Source organism: Dermacentor andersoni, chromosome 2 (genome assembly GCF_023375885.2).
Source record: "Dermacentor andersoni chromosome 2, qqDerAnde1_hic_scaffold, whole genome shotgun sequence".
Classification (NCBI taxonomy): Eukaryota; Metazoa; Arthropoda; class Arachnida; order Ixodida; family Ixodidae; genus Dermacentor; species Dermacentor andersoni.
This window is the reverse complement of record NC_092815.1, coordinates 104,519,985-104,542,830: the sequence shown is the minus strand read 5'-3', so window position 1 is coordinate 104,542,830 and position 22,846 is coordinate 104,519,985. Positions and strand designations below refer to the sequence as shown.

The 22,846-nt window shown below is 46.3% G+C and overlaps 1 protein-coding gene across 2 annotated transcripts in view; it reads left to right on the top strand.

The window, feature by feature from the left end:
• The first annotated feature begins 17,011 nt into the window (after positions 1-17,011).
• Positions 17,012-22,846, top strand: part of yrt (erythrocyte membrane protein band 4.1-like yurt) — a 42,743-nt gene continuing 36,908 nt past the window's right edge. Inside the window, exons 1-4 of one of the 2 annotated variants that reach the window (XM_050188289.3) lie at positions 17,012-17,466; positions 18,988-19,092; positions 19,238-19,280; positions 19,925-20,003. In XM_050188289.3, the coding sequence (XP_050044246.1) occupies positions 17,335-17,466; positions 18,988-19,092; positions 19,238-19,280; positions 19,925-20,003 (359 nt within the window). In that variant the 5' untranslated portion in view covers positions 17,012-17,334. The remainder of the gene's footprint in view (positions 17,467-18,987; positions 19,093-19,237; positions 19,281-19,924; positions 20,004-22,846) is intronic. The other variant, XM_050188290.3, reaches the window with a different exon arrangement.

Sequence of the window (22,846 nt, the reverse complement as noted above, 5' to 3'; positions counted from 1 at the left end):
AGCGCTCGTCCCGTCGCTTTCTACGCCTCTGTGTTTTGTCCTGTTGTGCAGTTGTATTTCTATAGGGGGCATCAGCGTATTAGTGGCACCTGTAGGTTCGTTTGCTATGCACATGTCAGAACCACTTAATAACCAACAACGGCAAACGGAACAAAAAAAGAAAGAAGCAACGAACGAACGAACGAACGAACGAACGAACGAACGAACGAACGAACGAACGAACGAACGGGGAGGCGTAGCGGTCAATGTGCGCGTCGTATGCTACTGAAACTACGACTGCACCGAAAATCGGGGTGAAATATATTAATTTGTGCAAGTTAAAACGCCGCTGTATCTAAGCGGTCGGGACATGTTCGGACTACAACGCCTGAGTAGCGTATACTTGAGATTTCGAAACAGTTGTCATTGAAAGGCCTATCTACCCATATTTCCACACACACACACACACACACACACACACACACACACACACACACACACACACACACACACACACTCACACTCACACTCACACACACACACACACACACACACACACACACACACATAAAAAAAAAGAAATTGCAGGGCGATTGAGCTTCGTAAGGGTGGAACGCGATAGTATTCAAACACTTCTGACTGGTTTTCATGCTTCCCGGCAACTGCAGCTTATGTAACCCTAATGTTTACCGGAAAACGCTGACAGCGAACGCTGTAGATAGTGCACGAAGGCAAGCTTTGTGGTAGAAACGCGGCCTCTTGCGTGGGTCGATCTCCTTTTATTGTTTCGCACTTTTAATATTTCAGTCTGAGAAGAGATAACGTAATATGTATGCGCTGTCGGTACTTTTTTTTTCATTACATCTGTTTGTTTGCTGCCGTTCTCAAAATTCCGCGGAATGACTTTGTAAAGAATGAAAGACAAGGTACGAGCAACTTCGGTAGATAGAAGAGTGATTGGGTATGCGTGGTTCGGAATTTGGTTCGAAATTGTGGGTCCTCTAGTATATATTTGTAATCTCATATTAGAGAACGGTATATTCCCTGATAAAATGAAAGTGGCACGCGTAACCTTAATATTCAAAGGAGGAGGAAAAAATGATCTGAATAATTACAGACCTATTTATGTTTTGCCGCTGTTTTCTAAATCCCCGAACGCATTATATACAAGAGGTTAAACAAATTTTTAAATGCTCATAATATAATATGTAAACAACAATATACACTGGGCATTTTTCTTGACTTTCGAAAAGCCTTTGATTCTATTAAACATGAAATTATGATGCAGAAACTGGGAAAGTATACGGTATCAGAGGAATAGCACATGAGCTGATAGTTATCTCAAAGGAAGAAGAAAATGCACTACTATGAATCACTTTCTGTCAGATTTAGGAATTAATAGGTACGGTGTGCCACAAGGATCTATTCTTGGGCCTTTGCTATTTATTTTATACATCAATTTATTCAATGATCTCGTTAACATCCCCCGGACACCTGATATTATCTAATGTCTTCTTTTCTGGTCCGAATCTAGCCTCACTTGTACGACATGCAAATCAGTGGCTGAGTCAGCTACAGATCTGGGGCCCTATAACGTAAAACTATTCCAATATGTTTCTATTCCAATCTCCTGACGTCAAATTTGCGTAACCGCCAACGCAAGCACCGGCCGGTCACCCGCAGGGTTGTCTGAACAGACCAATCAAACGCTCTCCTCGTTCATAGGAGGTCACTTTTACTTGCTTGAAAAACGAATAACATTGCCTACACTGAGCGGTTTGTCGTATCTAATTGGCTGACAAGAGGCGAGGAGAAGGCTCAAGTGGAGAGGGATTCGATGGGGCCGAGCCACTGCACTGAAAGTCGATAACCAGATGAAGAGGGTGGTGCCGGCGTCTACGATTGGTCGGCTTTCCCTTACTTAGCTTGCGGTGGCTGGTCGAAAATAGCGGCGGCATGCAACGGAAGCTCAAGAATGACGCTAAAGCGGGCCCTCAGCAAAGAAGAGTTGGCAGAATGAGGGGGTAAACCTGCCGAAAGTGCTCGAAAACGTTACACGGCCACGCAAGAAGTTTTATTCTTGCGTGGCCGTGCGAGTATCCAGCGTCTGAGCGATCGGCGGCAGCCATCTTCTATTCCTTTCGGAACGGGGCAGCCTACGGCTATTCCGAAGAAAATTCAGTTTTGTTCGGCATATTAATGCATCTTTATCGCGTACACGTCACTTTGACGCGATGAGTTCTTGCGGTTTTGTGACGTCGCGTGACAGGCAGGTGAAGTGGGTGCAGCCCGAAACCTTTTTACCAATAGCCGAGGGCTAATGGCGAAAAGGGGTCGAATAAGAAATAACTGTTTTTCTTTTTTCTGTCAAATCATGCATAATCAGTGTGTACACATCATATCAGATGGGGAGGTATCGCGGTTTTCGTGACGTCGCGTGACAGACAGGTGAAGTGGGGGTGGTCGAAAAAAGTTTTTAACCAATCGTGGAGGGCTGATAGCAGAATTGGAATAGAAAAGTTTGGAATAGTTTTACGTTATAGCGCCCCTGGTTAAATAGCAACGAACTTGACTTAAATGTAAAGAAAACACAATATATTATTTCCCGCCCCCGAAACAAGCCCTTGAATCATCACGTCCAACTACAGATTTATAATACCAATCTATTGCCAACAAATTCTTGCCGCTTCTTGGGCGTCTGTTTCAAATATGACTTACCATGGACGGATCACGTGGATCAGGTTCGTCTGAAAGCATCTAGGTCTATTGGTTTGTTGCAACGAGTAAAATATCCTTTACCTCTGCGTTTGAGAAAGCAGATTTATTTTTCCGTAGTTCACTCCTATTTTATGTACTGTCAGCTAGTTTGGGGCACCTGTAACAAATCGGATTCAGAACGCCTTTTCTCGCTTCAGTTCAGGTGCTTTGAAGACGGTATTCCGTTCCGCACCTATTACCAAAGACGACGCAGGTAAGGTACTGCCGTACTATCAACTTTACAGTTTCTCATTGGCTGTACTTATTTTTCATGACATTAAGCATGATTTTACATTCTTTTCCAATAAATACTTAAGCAGGAACCATACCTATAACTTGCGCCCTGTATCTATGGTTTGGTCGAACTCACGCACAAATTATGGTACTCAGATCATAGACAACCAAATAGTTACAGTCTGTAACACATATCCTTTAATGATCAATTGCATAAATGATTGCAAAACCCTTTCTCAATTTAAGAAAAGAATGAAATTGATGCTTTCTTCTCCTGCCTCTTTTGCTTAGAATTGTACCTTTCTTTTGTCTTGAGCAAGTGCAATTTGAATGATTTTCTACATCATTGTTTCCGTGAGTTACAATGATGTAATCAATGTATAATGTCAAATCGTTGGTAAAACAGCATGTATTGCTGAATTTTCACTGATTGCTAGCTTTGATCTCTCAATGTAGTGCAATATTTTGTCATGCCGACCTGCTGTCATCATGTGTGATACCGAGGTGAAGGCCTTGTCTGGAGGCATTGTCGCCTCCTTTTGCCGCGCCTAGTGGACGTCCTGTACCATGTGTGTATGTCCAAATAAAATTAATTGAATTGAAACAAAAAAATTCTCTTTGCCAAGGCGACGTCCGACGCCAGACGTCGACACCGGATTTTCTGCGCCACGGAGCCCTTAACGCTATCACGTTAAAAATACATGCGCGCAAAATAACGCACCTTCTGTGCTACGTTCTTCAGCTTTCCATCGCCTCTTGTGTTCCTTTCCTTCCGTGTGTGTGTACCTGCGTGTGTGTATGTTTATGTGTGCGAGCGTGTGTTGAGCTATCACTCATTAAATTTTAACTCCGACTTTTGTAACGATTGTTCAGTTAATAATTTGCGTTAACGAAGGAATTACGATTTCCTCGCAGAAATCCACAGTGAATAATGTTTTCATAACTAGAGAAAAACGAAATGAATTCATCTACGTTCCTTATTTAACAAAGCTTTTTCAGAAGAGGGCAATAAAGTGCGGAATGGTGACATATAGTATTGTCAAACTGAATTAATGCCTATACGCATTCGTTTCTGACGCCATTGACAGAGAGAGTGAGTGGGATAAGTTGTGAGATAAATGTTAATTGCGCCTGAGCTCTCCCGCAGCGGAGTTACGCGAGAGGAGCTAGAGGGAGAGGAGATGGGGGCCTGAGTTGGATTTAACGTTTCGGAGTTAACAACAGTGAGGCTATGAATATGTTGTAATGGAGGGCATCCAGTTGATTTTAGACCACCTTGGATTTCTTCACATGCATAAGTGCGCGATCATTTCTTTTTCTTATTTTCTTTTTTCTTTTTGCCTTTCGCTCCCCATCGGAATGCGGCAACCTCGGCCGGGATTCGAACACGCGGCCTCGTTTGGCTGCTTTTGGTGGCGTGGTCGGCGTTCTGATCACACGTGGGGTAGCAGGAGTGCTGCGCACAGGCTCACACGAGCGCGCCGGCTAATTAAATGCCTCCGCATATGTACAGTCGCAGATGCCCGTGGTCGAAGACTGCGCGGAAGCAACCACATGCGGAAATTTGGAGAGGTAAACACCGGTCAATTACTGGTATTTATTAAAGGGAATTTCTTTTGTGTAGGCGCTGCCGTTCACTCACGAGGCCCGTTCGACAACGGGGAGTCTGTTGCAGCTCATATTGCATGCGACTGTGCGTTCCACTAAAAGCAACTGATACATCAAAGACAGCGAAGCTGCAAAATGAAGCTCACGCGCTCCGGAAGTCATGCAGGGGATTGTTTTGATATTGTCTGAAATCTGCTAAATACATTGAAAACGCCTTTTCTGTGTTTGGTGCAATTCCTACGCTACACCTGAGCCTTCCCAACTGCTTCACTGTATCTCAGCTTAGTAATAGTTTATACGTACCCGAAGCATATTCCTGTAATCTGCAGCGGCTCTATACCGACGCCGGCGTCTGGTCGGGCCTTCGAACGACATGTAGGCTGCGTTGCTGAATGTTGCTAGCGATGATTCATCGCCGTGTTCATCACTGAATTAGGCGTCTGGCTGCACGTGTTGCCGGCGCTCAGGGTCACGCGGCCGCTCTTCGGGGCTCTGACGCAGGCTGCGTTACTTGATTATTTGATTGACATTCGATGCCGACCACGCCTCCTGTCGGCTTTCACCGTCACCGCACGAAAATCGCTGTGGAACTCCCGCTAACAGCTTCGCTGTAAAGACAAAAAAAAAAGAAGAGAAAAAAAGAAAAAAGTCAGTGGCCTTACACTCTGTGAAGAAGGATGACCAACGAAGCTGTGAATGTGAGCTTCTGAATGGCGAACTGCACCTCCGCCGCGGGTCGGCCCGGCATTGCACTCTCTTCGGGATCGGCCCATGTATGAAAAATTGTTGGTATATGTCAACGGAGATGAGATCCGCAAGAACCTAACACCATAAACAGCTTCGCTGTATAAAAGAAGAAGCCCCGGCGTCATCTCGAGACAGCGCTGAACGTGAGGCACGCCAACACTGCTTATCGACGCACCGCACACGCGGTCCCCCCCTCCCCCCGATCAACAAGGAAGTAAGAAGGACTGCGTATAGCGATGATCCGCTTCGACGACGCGGTTCCGCGGTGTGTGTGTACGATATATATACACGCGGCGTGTGTTTGCCAAAGCTGGGTACACCAACGCGCCCGGAGTGTGTGAACGAAGGTGTGTGTGTGCTAACGGGGATGTGCAATTGCTTGCAATAACAAAGCACACTCGACATCGATAACGTATACCGAAGACGCGTTCACGGTTTGTTTGCTGTGACCCGCTACAAGGGTTCCGAGAGGAGCGCGACATGCACTGCTGCGCGGCGTGTATACTATGTATACCCACTGATCGCTGCGCCTGGCTTCTGCAGAAAAGGTTCGGGAACGTGCGTTAAAACCTACTGCATGTGTTATACAAAACTGTTTAACTCATAAAAAAAAAAAAGTAGTTCAGCCTCTACTTCACAGAGTCGAAGATTTCTATAAAGACTAATCATGAAGGTTAACCAGCAAACAAGAAAAAATTCGTTATATCGGGTATATACCGATGGATGGGTGCTCATAGCTATGTAGGCAAGGTGTTCGCGTAGTCTTGGCCAGAATGGCATGCGCAGGCACCGTGAAATTGACGATGGTGATGATGATTTATTGGCATCCCCTCCGAAACGGGGCCGGTGAAATATGGTCACCTAGCCTTCTTGCCATACATGTAAATATTCACGGTCTTTTCTTTCTGTTGATTCCCATGGACTCCTGTGAAAAAGGAACGTGTGAGTCAGCGTCACACTGTGGTCGATTCATTAATTATTGATTCGTCGGGTTTATAACGTTTCGAAGCAGCAGTTGGAGTTACGGGAGCTACCGTAGTGGAGGGCCCAGTGAGACTTTTGTTATTTTACGTGACCTATATATCTAATCATGCACGAGCCTTTTTTTTTCTTCATTTATTCTTCATTTTGCGTACATAGAAATGTGGCCGCCGCAGTCGGTAACCGAACCCGCGACCTCGGACTAAGCAGCAAAACGCCATTGCCGTTGAGGCACTGCGGCGAGCACGCTGTAGTCCGCTATACTATGTGAATCAGTGTCCAAAACGGTCCACTGCGCGCACTTTGGCACAGAATAAATGAAATGCGCTGTCAGTATAGCCAGCTGCTGCAACGGTCGATTGCTTCTTCTGCCTCCAAGTGCAACAGGCATGGAACGTGGTGCGGAACTGACATGGTGATGTTTGTATTTCCTCCACTTACTCATTGTTTGCCGAGGAATAAACAGCTGTAAGCGGATGATATCGCATCGTCACCCAGATCGAACAACTTGTAACTGGCACGCTTTTCCTTCCTCTTCTTCTTTTAATGCTTATCGTAGCGGCAAGAGGAAGCAGTCAGGCAATAAGTCCAGCCGGTAAGTGACCCTTTTGTCGTCGTGACCTACCTCCGTGCTTGCAAAAAAGAGGCGCTACTAAAAAAATATATAAAAAGAAAAGACAGAACGTTAGGCGCGCCGTCTTTAGTGCCACCGATGTGCTCGCACTGTGGTGGTACATACAGCAGAGCGAACACGAGAGGCGACAACGCGTGGACTGTCGCTGCTTCTTGGCTTTGTTTCCTCGTCTCCTTCGCTTCTCACCTGCTCGGCACGACGCTGGAGGGACAATTTTAGAACGTCACGGGAGCGTGGACGCACGCCGCCGTACGGGAGCGTCAGCAGCAGTGCGCAGTTCACGGTGGGGTCTCGCTGAGAACGCGAGACCCCGCGCGGGCTCATTATGCGCACAGGCGATGCTCCCATCCCACACCTGTGTGTGCACAGCGCGAAGCAAGGCCATGGGAAGAAGCGAAACCTGGCAAACGAGAAATGAAGGGAGAAGCCACGGATTCGGCGTACCTAACGGCAAAGCTCGCAGATGCAGTGGGAGTGAAACGTGAACACCTTGCTGAGCACGGTAACCAGGGGGTCAAGCAGCAGCCGCAGTTTCGTCCAGACGACTCTTTCGCAGACAGCTCGTTGTCCACTGCCTACCTTTTCGCACCCGGACTCATCGTGGAACAAGAGCTGGGAAAAAAATTACGGGGCGGCGAGGGGCAGCAAGGAGCCCGTCTGCAACCGGACAACGACACAGAACGAGGTGTACAGAGAGGAACGACACACAAACCCCCGCAAGCCGTGGCGGGGAAAAAGGAGAGAAGGCAATCGAGGCCTCCGTTCAAGCAGCCAACCTCTCCGTCGGGCCGCGTCCCGCAGTACAACAACAGTGCCCGTTTAGATTTCGCACGCGCGAAGTGAGAGTGCGTGCATGCCTTTCAAGCGTTTGAAAAGTCCTCTCGCGCGAAGAAACGACCGGCGACGACGCTGCTCTTCTCTCGCAGGCACGCCGCACGCGCTCCGCAAAGCCTTATCGACGACACGCTGGCGGTAACTTCCGCGCCGCCCGTGCTTCGCTAAACAATGGGTCCGAGACGAGATGAGAAAGAAAGAAAGGAAGAAAGAGCGTTTGACACACAGGCGGTCGCATTGCAGGTGCCTCGAAGTTAGGAGGGGAGGTTGAGAACGGCGGGCGGGCGGCCGAAGGCCGGCCGCCGTCGCTGCTTCTTCCGATAAGGTCCCCGCACCTGTGTGCTGCCCTGGATAGCTGAACGTCTACTTCGCGGAGGTCCTGTGCGGTGCTAGGAAGACGCTGTGCCAGCTGGGAGAGGCGGGGACGCTGCATGCAGGGACGGGAGCGAACGAGTAGAGCCTTTGTAGACATTCAACGATACGAAGTTGTAATAAGAGCGACGCTGCTAAACGAAGGCGCGCAAGCGCGTGCCGCGAGAGATGGGAAGAGAGGCCCTTCTAAATAAGGTTGGCGACGTTCGTGCGAGCCTCTGCGCGGATAGACACGCACGTAAGTCGCTGTGTCGGTCGTCGAGACGCCGCGGCTTTGTGTGATGCTGGGCGCTCGCCCGTTTCCCACCCATGTGGTTTTTATGTAGGTGCCACTCGAGTTATTCCACTGCTGTTCAATGCTATAGTTCCGTGTCCAAGCAGAACCGACCCGTAAAAGCTATTTCGCTGCTAATGTCTAACTCTCCCGCTAGTGCAGGGAATGCATTGGAGTCGTTCTGCACGAAGCTGACTCTGGTTGAAACGAATGGCGATGGGTAGAAGGCTGCACGTAGCACTAGTGAACCGAATATAAAGGGATACAGTGCGTTGTGAACTAGTTCAGGACGCGAAAGCGAAGCTCCTATTGCCAACCAGACTTCCGCTGCTGACAAGATGGTCACGAATTGCTAAGCTTGCGGGTTTTGCGCAATGCTTTTTGCGGCAGCAGGCATCTACCGGGTGTTTCTACGAATACCTTAATATTTAAAAATAGCCGTTGTGAAATAAAGAGACGGTTTCTTCGGAGACATGCCATCAGTGGCGGCGACCACGGGGTGACGGGCGGTATGTGGTAATTAGTTGCTAATTAACAAAAATCAACAACTAACTATTTAACACTTAGTTTCAGCGGGCTCTTCTTAATCGCGAAATTGAGGCGAGCTCTCCATACAAGTCATATACAGCCTTGGATCTGAAAAAAAGTCTCGCCGTTTCGCCCGAAAGGCGAGGCATCGATTGCGATAGCAAATTAGTAGACGGCTATACGAAGTAAGGATAGTAGCTTTATCGGCCGTATAAACTCGTAAACATTCGCTTACTAACTAAATTAACAAGCATGGAGACACGCGCGCGCACACTCGCTGTCAGAACGCTGGCACGAGGAAAAGCGGCAGCAGCAGCGAGCGCATTGACCTTCGTGCTGCCTCTTGCTTCAACGCGAACTAAGCGACGAGAACACAGTGCACACGAAGTTATCAACACTCGGCACATCCAGACTATGTACCCTTCGCAGATCGCTTTCAAGATAGCGGCCGCGCCATAGGCAGCAGCAGGCGGAAGAGAACCCTCCCTCCCCGACCTTTGGTGCCTTGCGCGAGGCGGAAGATGGCACGCTTCCTCCGCGCTTTCCTCCCTTGCGCGCGCGAGATTGAGCCGCCATCGCCGGTTCACCTCCGCACGCTTTCACTCTCACATACAGCATACGGCGCGCGGCGACGATGTTATCGCCCTTCGACTTTATACAGAACACCACGGCGACGCCGATGGCAGAAATGCGCCTGGAGTTTACGCTATCGCAACAAAATGAGATTACCCGCGGAACTGTGGCACGGTGAAATTCTGCTATCAGAGTGCGCGAAACAGAAACTGGGAGGCTGTAGCGAGCGCAACGCCGCGCCCCTCGAGGCGACGTTCTGCTTACGTCACCCAGCAGCGGACAGCCAGCGCGTTGGGTTGCAAAAATGCACTCGCACTTCCTACCCTATGGTAATTATCCACATGAGTGACCTCCAAAAATTCTTGACGAGCAGACAGCGCACGCTTCTGATGGAGCAGTTTCGTTAGGCTCATTGGCCTTTGATCAAACGTCATCAGTTTATACACCAGTCTGTTTCATTGTCCAATGTATTTGTGGCATTCTATAAGAGAAGATGCTCTAGCTACATCTTCATCTGCGCAGTCATTGGCATGACAGGATAATTTCACATAAGAAAGCAAGCAGCACGATTTTGAATGGATTTATCTGCATGGGGACAGTACATAAGTGTCGATTGACTGGCATATCTAGGATGGAGATGAAGATGCAGATTCGAGCTCGTGACGAACGTGTGCTTTGTATTAATTTAATTTCGCTGGAGAAGACACGTGGGAAATATTAATTAACCAAGCGTGGGATTAGCACTGTAATCAACGTGCACGCGACACAAAGAGGTGATGTATATGTTAATCATCTGCGTAGTAACACATATGTCCACAGCAAACACTTCGTTCATATAGTCGCCGTAATTGGCACGAATCGCAAAGCATAACATTTATATTGTTATAATGTTAGCCATTTACATTGATGCGTGATATTCAACTGGTCAGTGGGAAAGGCGGAGTTCCTTCCTCCCGGGCCGATCACTGATTTCCCGAATCCCATACCCCAAGAACAAAATCAAAGAAAAGCAACAGCAGTAAGAACAACATGTTAATGGTTCACCACTCTATCTTACCTGCAAAATGTATTGCAGCATCTGCATACACTGCATACCTGCGCAGGTATCTCGTAAGAGGCTTGGGCGTTGCTTGAACGTACCGAGGCATTTATCAGCTCGCATTTATCAGCTCAGGCAAGTACACAAGTGTTAAACAAGTGTGAGAAAGCAGCGCCATCTACCTATTGTACACAATGAGGGCACGCACAAGTACGCACAGAGGCGGAAACAAGGTGCTAAAATACAGGTGCCCGAAGGTAGGCATTCTCCTGCATGTATAACAGCAAAACCAAAATGGCTGCGCTTACAATGAAAACAAGAGAAGCCCGCAGAGTCGTATCACAGCCAAACCAGGTAACCTGCCTGTTGGCGCTTGCTGTTCGATATATGAATTGTGCAAACACTTTCACCTCATGTACGCTTGGGGCAGAAACAGGGTGGACCTTAATTGGAATAGTTTGTGATAATTCGTGACGAAAACACAGCGATGAAGCACGACAAACGGGCAAATCACCAAAACGCTCATTTCGTGTCTATTCCTCATACGACACTGCGTCAGCGCTCTATTTTCCTTATGAAACTAGAATACCCCTTACGATTGATCGCTTGTATATAGTTGCAATGCTTGACGGTGCGAATGCTGGCAGTAAATGCGCTCTAGTTCCAAAATTAAGCGTATATGAATGAACCCCAACAGTGCGATTGATTGATTGATTGACTGGAGGATTGATTGAATGGGTGCAACATTATCAAACATGTCACAATAAGGTGTGTGTGTGTGGGAGGGGGGGACGTGCGTGGTGCAAACGCTAAGTTGAAGGTCGAAGATTTGCAAGTTAAACATGAGCCTGTTTTAAGTACATGAGGCCCCCTCTGAAGCATGGATGTAGTGAGCAGAAAGTCTTCCAGACTGCCCGACGGGACCCGAATTAAGGCGTCCGTAAGTACCTTGAAATGTGACTCTTTCACTCGCGTGTGCATCACATTGCAGCAGAATGCGGCCAACCGTCTCACCAGCCGAGCCGTTAGCATGCAGGTGAGACCGACAGGTATTAAGACAGTACGCGCAGAAGTGGATCAATCCGAAAAACGAGAAATATACTGTGTTCTTGGCGAACGAACGAACGAACGAACGAACGAACGAACGAACGAACGAATGAATGAATGAATGAATGAATGAATGAATTTGGGGTTTTACGTGCCAAAACCACGATTTGATTATGGGGCACGCTGTAGTGGGGGACTCCAGATTAATATTGACCACCGGGGGTCTTTAACGTGCCCTCAATGCATGGGACACGGGCGTTTTTGCATTTCGCCCCCATCGAAATGCGGCCACCGCGGCCGGGATTTGATCCCACGAATTCGTGCTTAACAGCGCAACACCACAGCCGCTTTGCCATCGCGGCGGGTGGGTCCTTGGCGTTGGGGTGAACCCTGTGGCACAGGTAAATGTGGACCGCCAGATGCTACATGACAACATGCGAGTTAATAAACCATACTTTTCATCTAGTACGGAAGGTTATTCCAACGAGTAATAAAGTGTCAGCAACCCAAGAGAGCGGGCCAAAAATTGAACTGTGACTGGCCGGTAAAAAGTGCTGACTGGCAATGCAGGATGGTTGTTTCGCCCTAATGTATGAACGCAGGGATGTTCTTGTCGGAAAGATTTCGTCAAATGCCATTCATGATGAAGTGTTTTGTCTGTAATGAAAGTTAGAGACAGAGATAGATAGATAGATAGATAGATAGATAGATAGATAGATAGATAGATAGATAGATAGATAGATAGATAGATAGATAGATAGATAGATAGATAGATAGATAGATAGATAGATAGAGCGAGAGAGAGAGAGAGAGAGAGAGAGAGTTAAACAGATGCGAGTTTCCGGTTTTCTACCCTGTGCTGGGTGGAGGAAATAATGGTTGGAAAGAGAGCAACGAGAGAGAGACAAAGCAGGAACAGGAACATGCAACGGGAAAGGCGTTCCAATTACAGGCGTTTCATGAAAGTTATGATTACCGAAAAGTTATCATATATTGGAATAATAGGGTAGTTCGGTCGAGTAATACTCTATGCAAGACATAGACATACAAATGCCCTGCTCCATACGCCCTTCATATTTGATTAATTTGTGGCTATGTACTTGAGAAATCACCAAGCCGTGCTCACAAATAAAAGAATTGCCAAGCCACTGAGCGCACATGTCTTACAAAAATGATGCGTGATGTTCGATCGCATCTCTACAGAAAGTATCAACAAATCAAAAGCAACAAGGACCCAATATAAACGCAACATTACTTCTACAGCGACATTTTTGTCTTAACGACATGTTTGTCTCCTCTCGTCATCGTCCGGTTCCTTTAGCTCTGTTACTTTCAAGTTCCGAGCGTCAGGTCGCAAAAATGCGACGGCGCTGCCGTTAGGTTAGGTGTAGATAAAATAGATTGCCGTCCCCTCCAAGATGTGCGCGTACACAAGCTAAGTGTAATTTGACAGGCTCTGCTGGCGCGGGCTTTTCCGAGAGGCGTTCGGAAATGCTTTTCTTTTTTCTTTTTGTTTTGTGTGTATGGGGGAGGGGGAGGCATCTTCCGATGAATATCGTTAAACGTTGCGGTAGAGAATAACCGAAGCCAGCGTACACTGTAAAAAAAAAAAAGAACATATCTCTTTAAGCTTTATCTTATCTTCCCAAAATAATCTTCATCTATCATTTGCGCACTTCCTTTGTTTAACAAACAACCATTGGTATTTTCTTACTTTCCTTTCTCGTCCAAATGGGATTGATCTTAAAGGTACCAGCTTTTACAGCGAATAGATTTCTTTGGCTCTTCCCACCGTTTTCGTGTTCGCTGATTGGCGATCGTAGGGTGCCTACGTGATCGGGGCTGCTAATCCGGACATTGTCAAATTGCGCCACATTGTCAAATTCTGTAATGGCGGCATTCTTTTAGCCAATCAGAGGCGCCCCCTGGGGGGCTGCTACGGCGTTCATGATTGGCTCAAAATGTCGCCATTCCCAAACCCTTGACAATATGGCTGAATTCGACAATGTCCAAGATAGCATAGAGTTTAGCACCCCGGGCTTCCCATATAGAGGCGGTCGGTGGCTGGTCGCAACAAAGGCACCTATATAACACGCAAGTGGCGCGCGCGATCGCGTTACGGAGCGCGTCCGTTGCCGAACACAAACTCTCGAGACGCATGCACGTATGTACTGTGCACCCATATACTACCGCTAAAGGTGTGTTGGTTAACAGCTCTCTTCTCTACGGAATCACGCAATGAAACAACAAACGCTACATAAATATGTACTCGATACAACAATTATAAATGTCGTCAAGCGCGCCACTGCAAGAGAATAGCTTTCTTGAAACGTTCGGCTATTCGCTTTACGCTGAGAATCATCGTCAGGGGTTACTGCACAATTTTTTTTCTATTCACGTTGAAAGAGAAATTCAGTAGCGATTTAGCGGTAAGTGCGAGAGAAATGCCTTAGCATTACGTCACACCTCTTAGAGGTCCTGGATCCATGAGTTAAATCGCATTCACCACATTGCAAAGTGGTGAATGCGATGCGAACTGTTGTTGAGGAGCTTACTCGACAGACCGACCTCCTGCCTCTCCGAGGAGCGAAGTGCAATTGACGGGTCTGGGGCAGACCACCGTAAGTTGTACTACTATGTCGTAGTAGTACATATATGTACTATATGTATATATGGACTATATATATATATATATATATATATATATATATATATATATATATATATATATATATATATATATATATATATATATATATATATATATATATATATAGTACATATATACATATAGTACATAGAGTTTCTCACTACATTACCTAGAGGGAAATCTGGCGCTGCTGCGCCGTGGTATGCATGGGAATGCCGGTATATTGTGGATTCGGATTGGCATCGTTCTCGTAGAGACAGGACACCTTGAAGACGCGCTTGGCAAGTACCGTTCCGTCTGTCACAATGATTCATTTTCTACTAGAAGAGCACGTGAAAAGCTGTTTTAGCTTTATTATTACGCGAAAACATGTTTTGTTTAACTATGAGAACTTGTTATTGTGTGTACGACTACATGTTACGTAGAAAGTATCAGCGTGCCGCTAAAGTTGGAGGACAGACGACAAAGTTCGCGCTCATTTTGAAACAGTTGGTCGTCTGTTCTTGCTTTTCTTCGCTTGGTCATGCATCGTGGGTGAATAAAGATGTAATATGCGTGGATGGAAACATTTTATGAAGATTTTACTTTGCGAACGCGTTATTTGCGTAGCCATATCCACGTTTTAGACGAAGCCTTTTACAACACCAGCCAACACGAGCCTCGCAGACACATATCCCGTCATTCCCATGACGGCACGGTGCCCCCTTAAGAAACTCCCATAGACGGTGGCGCCAGATTACCCTGTAGGTGGTATAGTGAGAAACTCTATGTATATATATATATATATATATATATATATATATATATATATATATATATATATATATATATATATATATATATATATATCACGTGACCGGCTTCCAACACTTGACCCACAATACACTTCTTTCCACTTTGACACTCCTAATGCTAACGAATTAAGAAAAGTGTTAAACAATGCCTTGAATAATTGATTGTGGCCAACGAACCCGCCGTGGTTGCTCAGTGGCTATGGTGTTGGGCTGCTGAGCACGAGAACGCGGGATCGAATCCCGGCCACGGCGGCCGCATTTCGATGGGGGCGAAATGCGAAAACACCCGTGTACTTACTTAGATTTAGGTGCACGTTAAAGAATCCCAGGTGGTCGAAATTTCCGGACTCCTCCACTACGGCGTGCCTCATAATCACAAAGTGGTTTTGGCACGTAAAACCCCATAATATAATTTTTAATTGTGGCTGACGAATATATATATCAAAAGACTAGGTTCAGGTGTGCGATAAGCACACGGGCGCACTAGCGCAAGGAGAAAGTTCCTATGCGCCAACGTGCGGCAAGAGATAAGCCACTATATAGGCGGAAACAGCGGTATCTGTCGCTTAACGGAGCCAGCAGACCCTATAGCTCGTTGTTCAAAGAAACGCAAGTACTCGGACTTCTTTCTGTTCGCTAATATGCCCAGATAACAAGAAACTGATAACTTTGGTGTATGGGATGTTTGCTACGCTTGAGTTTTTGTGTAACAAGAAAGCCTGCCGTATTAAACACAGACATACTTAACCGTTTACTGGCAAATATTACGAAAACGAACACTACTCCGGGTACATCGGATTTGGAGAAATGTGAACTCATAAAAAAGATCGTACGTGCTCCATAAGAACATTTCTCTCTCTTCCTCTGAGCTCCTAAACCATTAAAATTTCTATAAGAAAACTCCGAAAAACATAATATGAATTTCACTAAAAATAAACACCAAAAGAAGGAACTACAGTTTAATAAAAATATGGGGTTTTACGTGCCAGAACGACGATCTGGTTACGAGGCACACCGTAGGAGGGGGACTACAGAGGAATTTGGAGGACATGGGGCCTTTTAACGTGCACTAAACCTAAGTACACGGGTGTTTGCGCATTTCGCCCCAATCGGAATGTGGCTGCCGTGGCCGGGATTCGATCCCGCGACTTCGTGCTTAGCGGCCCAACATTATAGCGACTAATTATAAGCAGCCACGCAGGTACGGAACCGCAGCTTCGACTTACATCGTCTATTAAAATTAAAGTGCGGGCTTTCCAAAGGTTTCTCAGACGTCTGGATTAGAAATTAAGTGCTTGCGCTTACATGATGTGCCGCTGTATATCAGTCATGTGCTGTTTACATTGTGATGTAAACAGCACAGCAGTGGTAGCTAGGTATGTTATGGAATCTTGTATGAAAACGTGTAACAATTACCAACAGATAAAACTTGATCGCGACAAAAAAGTTATGCGTTAATCACCCAACTGAGAATTTTGCCACAAATCAATTACGCTAGTAGCTCATCCCACTGTGTACGTTTGCTGATCGGAGAAACCAGTCGCGTGGCGATATGACCGCCGTGCCTGATCATGACGCCGTTCGGAAGAACTTAAGAAAATTATGATGCATTGCGTGTAATGAGGATGATTTAGCTACAAGACGAGAAAATAAAGCGGAAATCGCGCAGGCTTTGCTGCAAACCGCAGAGGGGGCAGTGAGAGCTGACGGAGGTCGCGCCTTTCCCGCAAAGCCACGCAACAGCGCTCGCCCAGCGCCTGACCATCGCACGAGCGCGTCACAACCAAGGAAGCAAACGGAGAGAAAAACGAACGCAAACTGCGTCAAATTCCGGTTTACGCGGGTGCATTGCGCATGCGCCGCTTTTCCGTTGCCGCCGCCGTCCGCCGTCGCCAGCCGGGCGAAAAGCAAGCGCGCAAAGCAAGCTGCCAGCAGCGCAAGCAGGCAAGCTGGTTTGCCGCCTGGCTGGCCGGATCGCCGAAGCGCCGCAAGCGCCGTCTCCGGTGGGAAAAGGCAACGCGCGCAGGCAGCGAGCAGTCGCCGTCGCCGCCTTGGTGCATTGGGGTGGAGTGCGCGCGCTCCTTGCCTGTGTTGTGTGCGTTCGGCTCGGCTCCGGATGGGGTCACGGTGCTGTTGTTGTGGTGCTTCCCGTGTCGTGGTGGTGCGCTCGTTCGGATGACCAACGCGGGGCCAACGTGCCGACGCCGGTTGTGATATGTGCGCGCTCGATGTGTGGCTAGGAGGACTGCGACGACGACCCGTTGGATACCTGCGCGCGACGACATGTTCCGCTTTTTGAGCAAGCGCTGGAGTCGGCAAGCCAGGGCCGACAAGGGGGGCGCACCGTCCCCGAAGAATGTCTTGCCCTGCAAAGTGGTCTTACTGGACGGCACTGACCTTAGCGTCGACGTCCCGGTGAGCTAGGCCTCGCCGCCTCTCCGTCTGTGCTTCCTTTTTTTCTTTTTCTGCTTAGACATGCCCGTTCCCTGCCCCGCGCGCAGTTTTTTGTTCGTTTGTTCCTATTCCGCACTTCGCCCTGCTCTCGGCGACAGCAACCGGTGACGGTGTCATTCACGCGCTCGCGGCCCCTGTACTTGTTTTTTTGTATTTCTATCGCGCGCGGTGCTCCGCTTTTAAGTGCCCGCACCTTTAGTTAAGAATCCGCTGTACAAAGCGTGCGCACGCGCGCGATGGCTAGCTAGTTCCAAGTGGTACTTGGCCAAACAAACATTGACTTCTGCTGTGATAACAAGTATACAAAATAAAGTAAGCGATTAGCTCACTCGGCGCTAACGGAGGTTCCCACGCTCCTTCTTCTCCTTTTAAAAATTGAACACCTGGCGTGGCAGGTGCGCTAGCGTTCGCCCTAGTCCCCGCGTCATGCACGCGATCGGAACGGGTGTTCGGTGATCTTTGGTAAGGCACCGATTTCCAGCTGCTGCTGAACCGCATCGGTGAACACCGTTCACTTGTGTACGTTTTTTTTTTCCCCTTCTTCTTTTCCGTGGCAATCGTTTGCAGTTGCGTCCGCCTTGCTTCGCAACTTCTGTGGAAAGCGTGCATTCGTGATCCACGTGACGCGACGTTATTGCTGCTGCAGGTGGGACGGGTTGCTGTACTGGCTGTGCTCGATAGCCTTCTCAGGATTAAATAGCGCCTGAAACAATACCGCACGCGTGTTCCAGCGTCAGAACGATCACACAAAGCTGTCACTGGGCATACTGTTCGGACGAAACGGAGAAGACCGCGCACATTGTTGCTCGGTCTTTGACGATTTTGTCAAACCGCTGCCGATTTCGGCACTGCTGCAATCTCCATATGCGACGTAGCGGGGGCAATGTAAGTACATGACACCTGTTCTCGCTCAGTAGCTCAGCAGAATAACATATCTTGCAATCTTGCTCACACTGTAGTTTTTCGTTGTTTTCGCCTGCGCGTTTGACGTTTCGAAAGCGTAGGTAGTGATCGCCGAGCTGAGTAAGTTTGTTGCCGCAGGAAAATCAAGTGTTTTGCTGTCTCTCACAGTTCACTCTGGGCTTTTTTTTTTTTTTTTTGTACGTGCACTGTAGTTTCACCACAATTTCGCAGAACTATCTCTGCCGCTGTCGCATAGGTCGCACCGCTACCGTCTGCGTACGTACGCCAATGACTGCCACAATGCATACTCGATTTCCTTTGAACGGAACAGTCAGTTACTTGTAAACGAAGCGGCGGTTTCCGATAGTTTGTTATTGATGATGCTTGCGTACTCAGTTCGCCTTGAAAACACGAGTATTTGGCTGCTCTTCAGGGCTTCAGTAAAAAAACTGAGATGTGCGCTTGTTGTGGGGGAAAAAAAATAAACGCGGGAGCTTCCTTGTGGGGGCTTCTCTCCTGTGGAAAAAAAGTGAACTTACGTGCTTTACCTCCCCATGCCCTTTCCCTCCCATTTTCCAGAAAAAAGCCCTTGGATCAGTACTTTTAGAACAAGTGTTTTACCATATAGACTTGATCGAGAAGGATTACTTCGGCTTGCAGTTCACGGATCCATTCCATGTCCAGGTACCGTCCGTTTACCTTGTGTCCGTTTTGTACCTTGATAGAACGTGTCATTTACTTGGGAAGTGCGCGCACCACGCTATGTGCCTCGAAAAACAAATGTACCTACTGTAGTGGTCATTCAGAATTTGTTTTTCTCCAATTACAGCACTGGCTCGATGTCACGAAGCAAGTTCGAAAGCAAGTCAAGAGTAAGTTTACCGTGTTTCACAATTGCTAGAGCTTCTATCACGACTTTTTGTTGCGTCTAGTGAAAACTCTACACCAGGACCTCATAATGACGAAGGTTATGTTATGGAAAGGGCATTGCTAATTTTTTGGCGGCCTCTACATAAAAGTAACGACATGAACAGGGAACAAATGAAAGGCAATGTTGCTTTGCAACCAATGACAACATAAGCTGTAATCCAACAAGTTGCCTGCACCTCACTGCACATATGTTTCAAATTAAACTGTTATTGAAAAATTCAACTGGCTTCTCGTGCAGTTTGAAAAATAAATTTCTTGAACAAGCTTCCTGTTTCACCAGCTTATGCAAAGCTCTTCAACTGTTACGGTACCCGGGAATGTCATAGTGAGTGTGAGAAACTGTTTCTTCTCTTAATGACCTTTCATTTAAGTGTGCCATTTACTTTCCCAGGTGCATATTTTTCATTAAAATCAATTTTGTCAATGATAATCTAGCCTTACATGTTTATGTTTGTACCTCAATTTGTGTTCCAAGTTGCATAGTGCCAGCCTGATCGGGTCGCTAGTGCAATTGCGAAATCTCATGTGGGTGCATGATATCGAAGTATTATGCTGCTCTGTTTATCGTATATCTGCTCATTTTCAGTTGGACCACCATACACGTTGCATCTGAAAGTGAAGTTCTACTCTTCAGAGCCAAACACTCTGCGTGAAGAGCTGACAAGGTGTGTTTGATGTGTTTGCTCACTCTTTTCAAATCTACTTTTCTGAAATAGAAAAAGGGTTTAGGAAGCAAATAGGATCTTCTTACTCAAATATTATGTTTGTTTCTTTCTCTGTCCATTTGTTGAGCATTAGTTGCATTTACTGAAATTCTTGTGGCATGCTACAGAACAAGGTTTGAAAAAGGAGGGCAGAAAGTGTTTGTTTGCTAGAACAGCTGTGTTGATGAGCAACGAAAGACTGTACTGCTATGCTGAATGTAAGAAAAATATCATAGAACATTAGCACGTGGCTGTGTGATCAGCTTCAATATACAAGAAAAAAAGTTTATGCAACTGGGCTATATATGATAAAATACTTGTCACCAATTTTTTTTTAATAGTTAGGGCAAAGGTTAAATGAAGCGAAAACCTCAGTGATGCTCATGAATGCTGAACGAGCTTGGGGTATAATTAAAAAATGATGCCAGGGCACAATAAAGCTATGTTCAAAAAGTGGTTTATTTCAGCCTGCTGCCTGGCTGAGGTGTAGCTTCCTCGTAGCTCTACTGGTGGTGACTACAGATAGCAACCAATTTACTTGCGACTTTGTTCTTAATGCTCAGGAAACAGTCCTTGAATGAAATTAATGTAAACTTATTGTTAATACATGCACATTTTGTAACTGTAGAATATTTCACCATCCTTGCTTCAATTACATAAATGATACTGTCTGTTATGAATGCCTTAGGTCTGTGGGATAGTTATAGATGTAGTGGGTGATAATTGTTTAATTCTGCCAGACTTTTGTCAACATTTGGAAGTTTTGCATAGCAAGGCCAGATGTCGTCTTTCTGAAATTTCATTTTTGCACATTTTGATCTGATTTGAAAGGTTAGCATGGGGGTGTAAAGTAAGACATCTTGAAGTAAGATATGTAAAGTAATATAGCATCGCATTCCTTGCCCCGTGCTTTGCTAATGAGAGAGCTGAATTGTCTCAGATCTGTTACTTCGAGAATAGTGACTTCATTCGCTGTAAAACTGTGAAAGCCATAGCTCTGTATGATGCCGTGAGAGGCTGTTGTTTGTGTGGGCTGTAAGTGACCATGTTCTCAATATTAGTTTTTCATGCCTCTGTGGATGGCTCTACAGGTTTAAAAAAGTTGTCTATTCACACTTATGCCACAATGTAGATTTTGGTTGGTATAACGTAAAACTATTCCAATCTGTGTTTATTTCAAATAGACCATTAGCACTCCATGATGGGTCAGAATGGTTCGCGCTCTGCCCAGATGGGCAGGTGCCACGCCCATATGGGCGGAGCCCAAGCAATTTTGACCTATCATGGAGTGCTAATGGCTGAACCGGCCCTTGTTCATGATCATGGAGTGAACTGGCCCTTGTTCCTCTGTTTGTCAAAACTAAGTGCTTCTGATTATTCGGAAACATGCGCTGTCTGTTGCAATCAGTTGCGAGTTTTTAGGCCAAGAACACTGGCAGATTATCTACAGTAGCACAATTTGGTTTTTACAGAAAGGCGTGGGATTTTTTTCAGTGACTAAAGCTTTTGTTGCCAGAACAGTTACATTTGCCACCAACTTGTAGTGCTTCAGTTATCTGTAGGCTGCACAGTAATGCTAAAGCCTCACCTACTGGTGACAAATTTAACCATTTGCAGTCATGTGCTGGGCTCCTGACCAGCGGAAATATCCGATGCGGTCAGATGTCGAGAAGCACCCCACACATGCTTATGCTGGTGTTCGCCAGTTATTTGGGTGGTAGTGCCATCTTTGGGGAATTTTTTAAACTATTAAGTGCACTTCGTTTTTATTTCCTCCATGCTTGAAGGGATTTTCACCTGATTTGTGGCATGAAGCGCTGACAGGATGGCGGCCTTTTCTGCATATGTATTCTAGGGACAAAATTCACCCAAGTTCTGTGAATCAGAAGACTGCTTTAGTTCCATAGATGAATATATCGTGTTTTCAGATGGTCAGCAAACATTCTCAAATGGGAGAACTATAGAAAAATGTGACAGAGGACCTTACAGGCCTGCAGTGCTAATCCTAACCTCTGCTCAGGAGAGAGCTTTGAGTGCTACCACAGAGCACTTAAGTACCATTGAGAGCCTCAGGAATAAATAAATTTTTAGATATTAGTCACTTAAGAAGCATTAGCTTACCTGAGGGCTTTTTCTGCGTGGTGTCTAAATGCACATAATGATGCCTGGCTGGAACTACCACAGATTGGGTAAATGCACATGATCACAAAGAGTTAAGTACCCTGAAAATAAATTTTAATTAATAAAAGTCCATCTTTCTACTCTTTTCTCATAGAACTGCATCATGTTACTGTCTATACTATTCGGTTGATCAAGTTTTTACTTATGTTGCTTTCGTATCACCGTGTATAGTTGCTAGTGGTATTTCTGCATGCGATTTTGCCTATTATTTATTTGTCTTTACGTATAACCATCCATGTTCAAGCTTTTGCTAAAGTCAAAGTTTATAGACTTGTCAATACTGAAAAAAAATGTAAGTTCACTGCCTTCCACATTGACATTTAATGGCACTTTTGACTGGCTTTTTGCTTCGAGTCTTGAGAGGTACACTGCACCTATTTTAAGAAAACCAGGAGCGCCCAGCACACAATGGAAATGCAGTGTTCCGCCTGAGAGGCAGCTTGTTACAAATTGTCCCTGAGCACTGAAGGGTAGAGAAGACGCAAGCACTCGTAAAGATATCCTGGGGGTAGCGGCAGCAGTCTGTCATGTGAATTTGAGGCATGTGGCACAGAGGCATTGTGCCGACCTCGAGCACTCACCCAAGCGTGGCATCGCTTGCATCTTTTTCTTTTTTTCCTGTA